We start from the raw sequence: 12487 nt of genomic DNA on the forward strand, positions 1-12487 counted from the left end.
GCGCTTCTGCCACTGTGAATCGGACGTGGTTGGTGTTTAAACCATTCCCCGGATAATGCCAGAGCAGTTTTTAACGAGATTAAACGTAACTGTGCGATCGTTTGGCAGGCAGGTCCGCCTTGGAGACGTTAATGCCGCTGCAGGGAGTGGACGGGCTCCTGAGCTGCCCCGTGCAACGGGGATGCCGGGGCAGGGGGGAAGCCCTGCTCCATGGCCGTCCCTCTGCGTCTCCAGGCAGCGAGCTCGGTGCGGTGTAAACTGGGTCATCCTGCGGCACCGCTCTCCCCACTGAAGGAGCGCAGATGTAGGGACCATAAATGCTGGTTTACACCAGAAAAGCCATCCTTTAATGCCTTGTCTCTCAGAGCCTGGTTAAGCTTCCTGCAGAAGGTGACTGCTGTTCCTGCACAGCGTTTGCTGGTCCCTGATGGGTGCAGACCTGCTGTTCCCTTTGGGATGCAACACGGGGAAGGCTTCAGCTGTTTTTTTCCCAAATGCAGGTGTTACAGTAATTGGGAATAAAACAACTAGGAATCAATCTGGCCTTCCCTTCTGAAGGCTTAGCCCATGTCTCCACAGACATGAACATACTGACTGGTCTTCATTTCTCACCTCATCTGGCTCCCAGTTGGAGAATCAAAACCTTCTAGTATTGAATTGGTTGTAGCTTAAGTTGTGTAGTGCTGTTGAGGTGCTTGGGGTCTCATTGTGTTAATATGGCCTCTGGGATGGTGGCTGGGTCTGCAGATGGATTTGAGGAAGCTGCTCTTGATTGATAAGTGTGGGTGATGAAATCATGCAAAGAGCCAAGTGAACAGTGGATTAAAACCAGTGTTTGAGAGGAAGCTGTCTAGCAGCACCATGGACTGGTTCCACACCAGCCATGTTTGTGGCTTTAATTTTTAGTAAAACAAAAGCTTGGTTGGCTGTGTTTAGTCTTGCTCAGTTTGTACCTGGTGGTGGGATGCAGATGTCCATGCTGAGTGCAGTCAGTGGCCTGCCACTTCGGATTTCAGCCATTGTATTCATGATTGACAGGTAAGGATTCTCCTGAAAACTCAATGGCTGAAATGCTGTAGGAGCCAGAGTTGGGACTGCTGACCTACCTGCGTCTTGGCTAGTGACGATAATGGAGGAAGAAACTAAGACCTAGTTACTTGTTGGGAAAAAGTAGTCAGCAGTTCACTGCATTTTGCAAAATGGTCTTAAATACTGAGCTTTCCTTCCAAGGAACGAGTTGCTGGATTCCTCTTGAAGAATCAGATTTGGAAGCAAAAGAACATGGCTGTATGGCTTTAGACACCAGGTTTGTGACGTGTGAGTGCTTCAGCTGAAACATCAGTGAGGGATGCGGACTTGAGTCAGCGCTTTAACAGGATTTCGGAGTGGTGCTGGCGTGTCTGAACCAGCAGAGAAGCCTTTCCTAAAAGCTGCAGGGTTGACAGCATGGTGCTGTGGGATTGCAAGGGGAAGGTTTGAGGAGGGGAATGCAAAGTCAGTGCATAAGCTGTATTGATGAAGGTTTGGTATCTGTCACGTTGCAGGCGGTTTGTGAGAGGTCCTTGATGCAGAATCTGTGTCAGGTAGTCCTGGATTCAATGAGCTTAGAGGTCTTTCCCGACCTCAGTGATGTTGTAATACCAGCTGGTCTGAGCCGTACACATCTCTTGCCAGAGCACTGGAGAACACGTTATAGATGCTGCTCATGGGAAATTGTTTCTTAGATGTGACTGTTCAGTGGAGCAGTTTGGATTTTTAAGGCAATATGGCAGAGGCGTCAACATAGGATAAACAAAAACTTGCAGTGTTGTGTAGCTTTTGTAATGGGTGTGTGGCACCACAGCATATTCTGATGTTAATTGTGTGTTAGTTGTTAAAACAACCACCATGATTTAAAAGTAAGGAGCTAAATCTGGACAAGCAGTGTAAAACTCTAAAATTGTCCTGCATCAGTGTTAATTAGTGCAGTGATCATGTCTGACTCATGATGTATCTAAAGATCACATTCTTGGGGAGCTTGTAGTTCCAAGACCTGTTTTGTAGTAAACATGTTCGGGTTCTGTACTGTCCAGGCTAGTTTGATGTGAAAACAAGTGACTTCGTGCAGTCCTGTGTGACGTGTGAGCATTACTTGCTGATGGTAAATAGATAGCAGAACTCGTTCTGGTCAGTGAGAGACAAGAGCAGGCTGCTGTGACCTTGGCCATCTTTGAGCCTGTCTGGTTATTTGCAGATTACAGCTTGTTCTCATTGCTGCAGTTCCTTATTTCCCATGTGTGAAATGGGGTGGCTCGGGGTCAGGTGCTGTTGGGTGATTAAATTATTGTAGCTTTTTCATGTGATTTGAGCACACCGGAATGGACAAGTGTGTTGGGCAGAGCTGTCTGGTTCTGTGTGTGCTGGTGCTCTGTGCAAAGCCTGTCCCAAGTGTGCCCACTGTGCCTTCTGTGGTGTGAGCAGTTGTCCTTAGGCCTGAACTCCAGCTGGGCATTCAGTGCCTTCAATACCTGCTGCACTGCCAAGCAGCTGGAAGATTCCTCATGAAAGGAACTTTAGCCAGCAGTGTTAAATTAGTCTTGTGTGTTCTCGTTGCTGCAGAGCCAATGAAGTGGTACTTTTCTTTTAAACTAGGGCTTTAGATATTACAGCAGTTGGTTGGCTTTTAAGGGACCTCCATGGTGAAATAGCTGGCTCAGAACATGTAGCGTGATGTACCTGACAGCCCTGTGCAGTCTGATTCTGGAAGGCTTCATGACTGTAAACAACTTGCATCCTCAAATGCAAATAGCACCTGTGCTTCCCAAAATACTGTCTGAGAGGTGGGGAGGTGGTACAGGAAAGCTGCTTGCTTTGCACTGAGGAGCTTGCAGGTAAAAATTAAATGGCAGAGTGCAGCTCAAGGTGATTTTCTGCTCCAAATGAGGGTGCTTGTGATGTGGGCAGGTGTATGAGCTACCAGACTGTCTGCAGTAGAGATTAGCTTAAGCCTTCATCCTTAACAGCAGGTAAAGCAGTGGATGGCTAAGACCTAAGTGCTGTAACAGAAGTGAGGTAGGCGATATTTCTACAGCTTGAGAATGAGGGATGGCATCTCAGCAAGGGCATCATTTCCTCTCAGTAAATGCCAGTCTTGGGAACATCTGAAAATGAGATGGATCATCAGTATAAACCATTGGCTCTGCAGAGCATGGCTTAAGCAGTTATGCTGCAGTTTGTACTGTGGCTTCCTGATGGATCTGTGTCGTACCCTGGAGTCACTACACAGCCTGCAGGCACTTCCCATTTGATGGGAACACTGGCAGCAGCAGTGGACATGGATGACAGCTGCCTCAGGACCTCTTGGTCAGCTTCCTTTTTTCATTCCTAGAACTGGCCTCTTCCATCTCCAGAGCCTGACTGGTTGCACACAGGGGTTGCAAGGTGATCACCCTCCCAGCCTGACCAGACTGTTGGGTACTCCTTGAAGCAATGGTTTACAGCAGCGTGTGCCTCACCAGTGAGGCATAACTGGCCACACTCGCTTCCTTCAGACTCTGAATCCTGTGAGCATGAGGCTTTGGGTCAGGCTGCTCTGGCCACAGGATTGTCTGCTGGATGCAGGCAGGGGACCAGGGCTGTCTCATGCCACAGCAATGGGGCAGCAGAGCTGTGAGGGCTGCTGAGTGCTCTGAGCTCCCCTGAGACCTGCTGGTTGGAAAGGGGTCTTGCTAACTGGTGTAACACACTACTCTGCCAGTCAGTACCTGGAATCTGGTTTGTGAAACAGGTCATCTTTAAGGTGTCAGGAGGGAGCCTGTATGATGATAATGATGGGTAACAAGTGGCTGGATGGACTTTGCTGCTTGCAGAAGGACAAGCATGTGCTCCATGGTATAAGTGCTTTACCATACTTTCAAAATCAAAGAGCTCTCTGTGCTGTGTCAGACAATCCAGAGTGCCAATTGAAGCAGCTCTTGGACAGTTGACTGGCAGATCTTTTATTTTCCTTGGACTGCTGCTATTACAGCAACAACTCAAGGAGTGGTGGTTTTTTAAGTTCTCAGATGTACTGACCCAAGAGTAAAAGGCTTGCCAGTCTGGCAGAATTTTTGATAATGCTGTAGGCTGACAATGCAGGCTTGGTAGACATCCCCACCCCTTTTCATTACATTAGGGAAGAACAAAAAGCTGTTCCTAATTCTGAAACAGGTGATTCACTGAAGGTCTTCAGAGTCTACAGCTTCCTGTTGGGCAGCTTCACTGGTTACCTCTCGGGTTTTCATTGGGGAACAGGCTACAGCCAGGCTTCAGCCAGTGCAGTGGGAATTTGCATAGGCTCCAGTACAGTTCCCCTAATGTGGCTTCTCTGTTCTGTGGCACCTGTTCTGATGCACCTGAGCATCTGAGGCAGAGCAGCAGGGTTTTTCCAAGAGTATCCATTACTGTAACCTGAGGTGGAGCTGTTAAATGTGGTGGGGTGGGAGGGGGCAGGGCCAGCCAGTGGGAAGCAGCCTGTTTGTTTGGAAGTGTCCAGGTTTCTGGCATGGCAAAGCAAGGACTGTACCTGACCTGGATGTCACCTCTAACATTTCTCCAGCCTTTTAAGAACAACCTGCTCAGGAATCAATAGATGTATGTGAATTGGTGTCTGTCTGCTCCCAGGGAAGCCTGCCTACTGCAGAGGGCAGCCTATTTGATAGTGATTAGTTTCCAAAGTCTCCAGATGGAAGTCCTCATCCCAAATGGTCTTTCACGCTTGCTGTGATGGTAACCAGTGGTATCCTAATTGGAAATCTGACTTCTGTTACTAGCTCACTTCTAATGCAGGGGAATTCTGCATGTTAGTGCTCTGGAAATCTCTCACATGCAGTGTGGAAACCTGCTTCACCATGGTGGGACATGAGAAGAATCCCTGGCTCTGAATGGACCAAATGCTGCTGGAGTGTGTGTGGCTGGTTCTGAGCCTCTGTTCCTGGGCTGAGCCTGTCTGAATGTATCAGCAGGTGAAACTGGATCTGTGCTACTGGATCTCCTGACTGGAAGGCTCCTCACAGCCTCTCTCTGTATCAAGGGGGTGACTTGCATCTGACTTAACTGCAGGGTTACTGTGTGTGACCTGACTGAGCACAGTCACCTGCTGGAGCTGGAAAAGGTTGGTTCTGATGCTGGGACTGCCCTTGATCTGAAGAGCAGGCTGCTGGCAGAGCCCTATGGGAAGCTGTGGCAGTGGTGAGACTATGACTAGTCTTCAGTCTTTGACACTACAGCCTATCTGGCAAGTGACTTTCTAGGTTATACTTGATCCTGGAGCTGCACAGCCTCACTCCCTAGCTTTAAAAGCTATCACTTTTAAAGAGACAGATATGGTGAGGTGCCAGGCAGCATATCCTCAGTCCTGAGGGAGAGCTTTTTTCCCCCAGGAGCAGTACATAAATCAGCTCTGGGTTGTGAGTTCAAGAAGTAACTCAAGTATTTCACAAGGGAGTTAACCTTTGAAACAGGCTTACTGGGAGTAGGTGGTTTTGAATGATGTGCATTGCAACTTCTCTGATTTGTAACACCATTGAACTTTCAAATGGCACAGTTCCTGGTTAGAGACCGGCATGGATTCCTTCTCTGGTGAACTAGACAGGCAGAGTGCTTCTCCACCTGCCAGGTAAATGTTTTGACAGTTCTATGACAGCTCTACCTCTTCAAAGGTAGTACTGGAGCCTGCTTGGTCTGTACATTAGAGATGAGGGAGCTGGATGAGCTGACACCAAAACCCAGAGGCTTGGTGTGTAGCAGAGGTACAGCTCTTGCCCCGTTTCCAGTGTGTGCTGCAGAGATCTCCTCAAGCCCTATTCACCGAGATTTTGGAAAACATGTCCTTCCAGTGAACCAGGGATATTTAAATGAAGCATATGTGCTTCAGTTGTTGAGAACTGCCATGGGGTAGAGGTGAACGTGTGCAGGAACATTGTCCAGGGTGTCCATGGCTCAAAACTGAGTGGCTGTTCCACTAGAGGCTGGGTCATGGTGGGAAGCAGGTATTGTCTTTGCCACCTTGCCTGTAATACTGGGGTAATGTCAAAGATGCAAGGACTTGCATCCAGGCTAGTGAAGGGCAGTAAAGCAGCCTTGTAAGGTGCTGGAGATGTCTCTTGGTTGGGGTGCTGTTAAAGGCTTCCTTGGGAGCAGATGTGCCAAGCTCTGAAGTTCTGTGTGGCCCATGGGACTGTCCACCAGTGGGAGTTCAGTAGAGCTTCAGTGACATCTAAGACTGTCATGTGAAGACTGGTAAACATAGGCTTTCTTTTGAACTGTGTCTAAAACAAGTTCAAGGCATAAGATCTGGCCTCTTCTGGGGTTTTAACTGGGAACTGACAAACTTGTGCTGCTCTACCCTTCCACAAAAGTTTGAGCAAGCTGACTTTCTGTAAGTGGGGTTACAAAATCACCTTCTCTAATCCATCACTGCATTAATTGCAACACCCTCAAGTAGCTTCATGCTTGGAGGAAGTAATGACTGATCTAACTTTAAACAGTGAACTTCCCTTAGAAGCCACCACATTTTTGGAGAGGTTTGTAAAAGATTGCAAACAGGAGAAGTGGTTTCTGCTAAATTCTATACCCAGGGTAGATAGTGGAATCAGGATTCAGGCTTAGTTCCAGCCCTTAGAAGATGCTTCATCCAAGAAAAATGGTTCCTAGTTCAAGTCAGTGATTTCTTTCTAGACTTTAAAGGGCTAGACCCTAAACATAGCTGTCACTGAAATGGCTGATGAAGTCCATGTGCTAGTTTCCAGGCTCATCTTACATTTGCAGGTAGAACCTGCTCCTGGCTCAAGCTTCCTAAGTTGGGTTCTAGTTTTGAATTGCCCAAAATGGCCCTTTACATCACTTGGTGCCAGTCAGGGTTCAAGAGCTTTGCTAGCACAGAACAAATTGGTAGCTATGAGACTTTCCCTTCAGGTTTTTGTAACTAAAACTGAACTTCCTTCTGAGAATGAACCTTGTGTTAGTGCAGCAGCGCTGCTTGCATGAATGGTCTGGAGTTTTAGTGCCAAGCCAGGAGGATGACTGCTCAAAGATGGGCTTTACAGGAGTGCTGAGTGAGAAGCAGGAAAATATGTATCCAAACTCCTCCAAATACCTTCCAGCAACTCTTTGGGACAAGGTGCACAATCTCACACCTGGATACTGGTGTAAGGCAGTTCCACATCTTTGTGGAACAAGCTGGTCTCCCTTGGAGAAGCTTTAGTTTTCTGTGGGTGAAGCAAACTCAACTATTAAGTCTCAGAACAGTACAAAGACTTTAAATGCCCACGGTTTAAATACATTCCAGCAGCCTTTTAGAACAGATGCAAGAACATTTTTCTTGCCAAATATGACTGACCTCTGAATATAATCTTGATGTCAGGAAAGGAGACTGCCTACCCTTCCATATGCCTATCACTGCTGCTTCAGGGACTTACTCCTGGCTGGCATTTGGCCTGCATGTCATCTCTGAGTGATGGTGAGTGCAGTAGGAAGCTGTGGAGTTCCCAGAATACCCCCCAGTAAAACTGGAAGGAAAGGTGTCTTTTCAAGAATTCTTTGCAGAATCAAAGAATGAGGTGTTTGAGGAAGCTTCTGTGAAACTAATACAAAGTTTTCAAGGCAGAATTTACTTTGGGGTAGTGCTTTGGACTCTTCCAACAGGTCTTGGGTGCAGGTGATAAGCCCATCATCCTGTGCAGGTCTCTGCATACTCAAGTGTTGACAGAGATGATGAGTAGGTGTAAAATGGTTAATGGTCCTCTATAACCTACAAGCCAAACTCTTCTTCATGGTTCCAGTGGTTGGATTGACAAGTGTTTGGACCCGAATCCTTCACAGGTGAGGTTTTGGCACATGGAGAGCGTGACCTTTCTCCAAGGAATGACATGGAACGTTAATATTTGAGTTTGTTTCTATCTCAGTGTGTCTGATGAAGCTGCAATGGCACATTTAAGTCCAAGGCCAAAGCATAGGAAATGGGTTTTGTGAGAGAAGAGGCCCCCTGAAGGAGATCTGTCTGTCTGAACTCAGTTCAGGTGGCTCAAAGTTCAGTGACTGTGAAGGCCAGCTCTCAGCTGTGTTCTGCTGGGGTAGGTAGACAGATGTGCTTTGTTGAGCCTTGCAGTGTGGGCTCTGGGAGGGCACAAATGCTAGAGTTCCACTTGGGACCTTGGGTTTTGGCCCATAAGCAGGGGCATGGATGGCTGCTGGGGGTGTGCCTTGCTGTGAAGTTGGTCGGGGAAGATGTTCTTTTATCAGTAGTGTTTGAACAGCACCTCTTTGGAATAGGACTCTGGGTAGGTCACTTCCTCATCCCTTAGGGAAGTATTCCTGGCTGTCTTGTGACCCTGTTAGTTTTGCACAATCCTTCCTTGTGCTGGCTCAGCTGTTCTAACTGCAGCCTAGTGAGGGAAAGGGTATTTGGGGATGTGCCTAATGCGTTTTTTTTCTCTTCCAGCCTTGGGAGCTGCATATGGAACAGCAAAGAGTGGCACAGGTATTGCAGCCATGTCTGTCATGAGGCCTGAGCTGATCATGAAGTCCATCATCCCTGTGGTCATGGCGGGTATTATAGCAATCTATGGCCTCGTAGTGGCAGTGCTCATTGCCAATGCCCTCTCACCTGAGATCACGCTATTCAAGTAAGTTGCTGCATCTGTGGTTCTGTTTCAGACTGTCCTGTCACTGTTTGATGCTCTGTGTGTGGGTGGTTTTGGCTCAAGGCCCCTGGAAGGCCTGGCAATGCTAAATGCTCCTGGGCTAGGCTTAGGAGCACGGGCTGGATTCCAGCTGCCCAGTGGAGCTGCCTGCTCAGTTGGCTGTACTGGCTGTCACAGATCAATTGGGCATCCCAGTGCTCATGTGGTGGGACTGTACTTAAAAGAAGCTGTGTACAGACAGCACTGGGATAGGAGGCAAAGCCTGTGTCATGGTGCCAGACTCTAGACCTGTATGCACAGGTGTTTCCAATACTGTCTAAATAGTTCTGCTGTTGCCTGGGAGATGCAAGTGAATAATTAATATTGCTTTTGCTTTATGTGCTGGTAAATCAATCCTTGAGCTATACATTGGGCCTCTATAGCAGCTACAGTCTGAAACTTAATCTGCTCTTGGCTCCTGAGAACAGCTGGATCTGGTGTGATTGAGCCCTCTTGGAATAAAACAGTGCTGCTGAAGTGTGGCAGGTATCTGTGTTGCTGTACAAGCTCTGCCTATGAGCAGTGTGCTTGGCCTAACAAGACACGGTCTGAAACAGCAGATACAAATGGTCCTTTGCAATTTCCAGGTGGGCAGACACTGATAGGGACCTCAGGGCTGCTCTCCTGCTTGGAAAAAGCAGACCATTCCTGCCCAGCTCCTGCGGTGCAAGACACCTGGCTGTGCTGTGGCTGTATAACAGGTTGCTAAAGGTTGGAGATGAGCAGCTACTAACAGGCTACACTTGCAGTGAAAGAGCAGATACAAATTGTCCTTTGCAATTTCCAGGTGGGCAGACACTGATAGGGACCTCAGGGCTGCTCTCCTGCTTGGAAAAAGCAGACCATTCCTGCCCAGCTCCTGCGGTGCAAGACACCTGGCTGTGCTGTGGCTGTATAACAGGTTGCTAAAGGTTGGAGATGAGCAGCTACTAACAGGCTACACTTGCAGCACTGTGGCACATTGCTGCGAGTGCTAGTAAGTGCTGCTCTGACAGCACACTGAGCCTGCAGCTGGCTCAAGTGGCCGCAGACAAGCTGGCAGCCGTATGAACTCCAGGCCCAGTAGCTCAGTTTGGTGTGTGAGCCACACATGGACATCAGCTGAAGATCCTCCACTGCTGCCTGTCTTTAAGTATCAGAGTTGGGAGTGCCAGTAAGCATCTGCTTTGAGACACACTGGGCCTGTTGAAAGAGTTAGGGGCTTAAGGCTGGGTATGCTGTTCTTGCCACTGAAACTCTTCCATCTCTGTCCCACAGGAGCTTCCTTCAGCTGGGTGCTGGCTTGAGCGTGGGTCTCAGCGGTCTGGCTGCTGGCTTTGCCATCGGCATCGTGGGCGATGCAGGTGTCCGGGGCACAGCACAGCAGCCCAGGTTATTTGTGGGGATGATCCTCATTTTGATCTTCGCTGAAGTCTTGGGTCTCTATGGCCTCATTGTTGCCCTTATCCTCTCCACGAAGTAAATGTTGCGGTATGATGTAAAGAGATGTAACAAATCTACGTTTAACAAAAAAAAAAAAAGCTCCAGAATGAAAATGGTTTCTCCAATGTGTACAGTTGTCCCAATTTGGTAGTTGATCTCTTGTAAATGCGCAATATATGTTAGTGACTCGTCTGTCCTGTGTGTACTTCAATATTAACTTGGATGGGCTGCTCCAAGCCTGCTGCATGGCTTGGGGTGGCCTGTGTGCAATTTTCCACCCATTGCTGTTAGTATTTTATGTATAAATATGAACTAGAAATGTAATTTTTTCTCTTCACTGGATGTTTATTTATAAAAGACTTGACATGTTCATACATCTATGGAGCAAGGATTTTCAATTTCCCATGCTATATATATTAATCTTATATATAGGTAGATTACACTGTGGGGTCAATTGTAAGTGCAGAGAATTCCTTGGATGTAATTTTGATTCTAAAGATTGCTGTAGTGTCCTGGTATTGGAGTATGAGAATTTTGTGTTTTATTACAGCAATTGTCCGAAACACTCCCGTGTTTCAGTAGTAACCGCGTATGCTCCGGCATCAGTCGTGCACCCAGTGTTGGGTTACAAACTTCTACCATGTTTCCAAATAAAACTTCCTCACTACATTGCTGTAATGAGTCCCTGGCTCTGATTTCCAGCTGTTGCTGCTCACTGGGAAGAGGGCGAGGTCCCTCAGGGGAGGCAGGTTCCTGGAGTGACTGGGCAGCAAGCAGGGGTGATGCTGCCAGCTCTGCCACAACTTACCCTTTCTCCTGGCAGTGTGGTTCCCAGCTGCTGCCATGGGCTGTATTCACGGTGAGCAGGGATGCAGTGCTGTGCTCACCCTGATCAGCACATCTGGCTCAGTGTGATGCTCTGTAACTAAGGGTCAGGGAGTGAGGGTGCAGCTGCAGTGTGACTGGGAGGAGCTGCCTTGTCAGGAAACAAGCAGCCTGTCCTCATGCTGGCCCTGCAGAAGATGAGCTGCTTGGAAGCTGTACTGTGAGCAGTAATTGCCTCTGAAGTACCTCAACAATAGTCTCATCAACAAAATGGCTTCAGTCAAGAACTTGTATTTTTATCTTTTAAATCAGGGCCATTTGAGCTGGGAGATTCTGATGCTGCAGCTACTGAGTGTGGGAGCAGCCTCCTCTGTCCTGAGGATTTGAGTACTGCCAAGCTTATATGGGAAATGTGTGGGTTACCTTTCAGTGGTAAAGCTTGGTCCCCATTAGCACTGGAAAGTAGCTTGGAGAACAGGTCAAGCTTTGCCTTGTTCAAGCCAAAATGTTACTACACAGACACCTAGTGCTAGCAGTGCCTTTGGCATCAAACTAAACTGATGCATGTGGAGGGATGTGTCACCTGGTTGGGAATGAAAATATGTATGTATGTTTCACCGAGGTACCTGTCCAGTGAGTGGTGCAAGTCCCATGAAGAGCTGTGGCCAGAACATAAGGAATTCACTGAAGCTGTTTGGAGCTTCTAACCTGGCAAGGGTGTTGCCCAGGCCTGGTGCCACTGTACACCTTCTGGGCTATCAGGAGACTTAGCTATGAGCCAGTTTTAACAATAATCATTAACAAGTTAATTGGCTTATTTTTTGCTGTTTGCTAAAACAGTGATGTCTCTGCACTCACTTCTCAGCGGGCTGGCGCTGGGCTGGGCTGGTTTTGATTGGGAAGGGCTTTGCCTCGTGGCAGTGCGAGCAGAGATACGGTGGTAGGGCTGTACAGAGGTGTAAGTCAGCTGACTGAAGGAAAATCCTGGGTTCGTGCTGAAGCAGTGCCCGGGGGAAGGGGAAATTGCTGATCGGAATGGTGTTGGTCATTCTTTTTATCAGCAAAAGTAGCAGACTAAACCTCTGAATTAGGCTTTCCCCGGGGGTCATAAAGGTTTACAGAATCGGTCGGTTCATTGTGTCTCACTGACTGCAGAGGGGGCCTTGTGACTGACTGCAGCGGGTGCAGTGTGACAGCTTGCAGCTGGGGGGTGAATCCTGAACCCAGGCTCTGGAGAGGATGTTGCATCCAGCTTGCAGTTCTGGGGAGAGAAATTGCGTTTGGCAATTCAAGTTGTGTGGCAGGATAGGAGAGGGTCCTGCCTGGGGCTGCAAATTTGCTTAACATCTGGTTCTACCTTCTGTAAGGGGACCCTGCTGCCAGTCTTTTTGCCAATTGACAAGAATGGAAGCAAAACTGCATTTAAGAGAGCAACTAAATGCTCCCATCTCCAAGGGCAGTAAGCGCTTGAAAGGTCCCATATTCCAATCCCTGCTAAGGTCCCTTGTAGGTTGGTGACATCACGCAGAGGCAGTTAATAG

General features: G+C 48.0%; 1 protein-coding gene across 1 annotated transcript; it reads left to right on the forward strand.

Moving 5' to 3' along the window:
- Positions 1-8421: 8421 nt before the first annotated feature.
- ATP6V0C (ATPase H+ transporting V0 subunit c) lies at positions 8422-10795 on the forward strand. The gene is made up of 2 exons (XM_008642384.2): positions 8422-8642; positions 9957-10795. The coding sequence occupies exons 1-2, from the start codon at positions 8428-8430 to the stop codon at positions 10159-10161; spliced, it is 420 nt and encodes a 139-aa protein (XP_008640606.2). The 5' UTR covers positions 8422-8427; the 3' UTR covers positions 10162-10795.
- The last annotated feature ends 1692 nt before the right edge of the window (positions 10796-12487 follow it).

The sequence above is a fragment of the Corvus brachyrhynchos genome, unplaced genomic scaffold (genome assembly GCF_000691975.1).
Source record: "Corvus brachyrhynchos isolate BGI_N302 unplaced genomic scaffold, ASM69197v1 scaffold369, whole genome shotgun sequence".
NCBI classification, from domain to species: Eukaryota; Metazoa; Chordata; class Aves; order Passeriformes; family Corvidae; genus Corvus; species Corvus brachyrhynchos.

Coding starts and splice junctions, on each gene's coding strand:
- ATP6V0C (XM_008642384.2), top strand. CDS start 8,428: ATGTGCCTAATGCGTTTTTTTTCTCTTCCAGCCTTGGGAGCTGCATAT. Junction 8,643..9,956: donor CCTGAGATCACGCTATTCAA/GTAAGTTGCTGC, acceptor TCTGTCCCACAG/GAGCTTCCTTCAGCTGGGTG.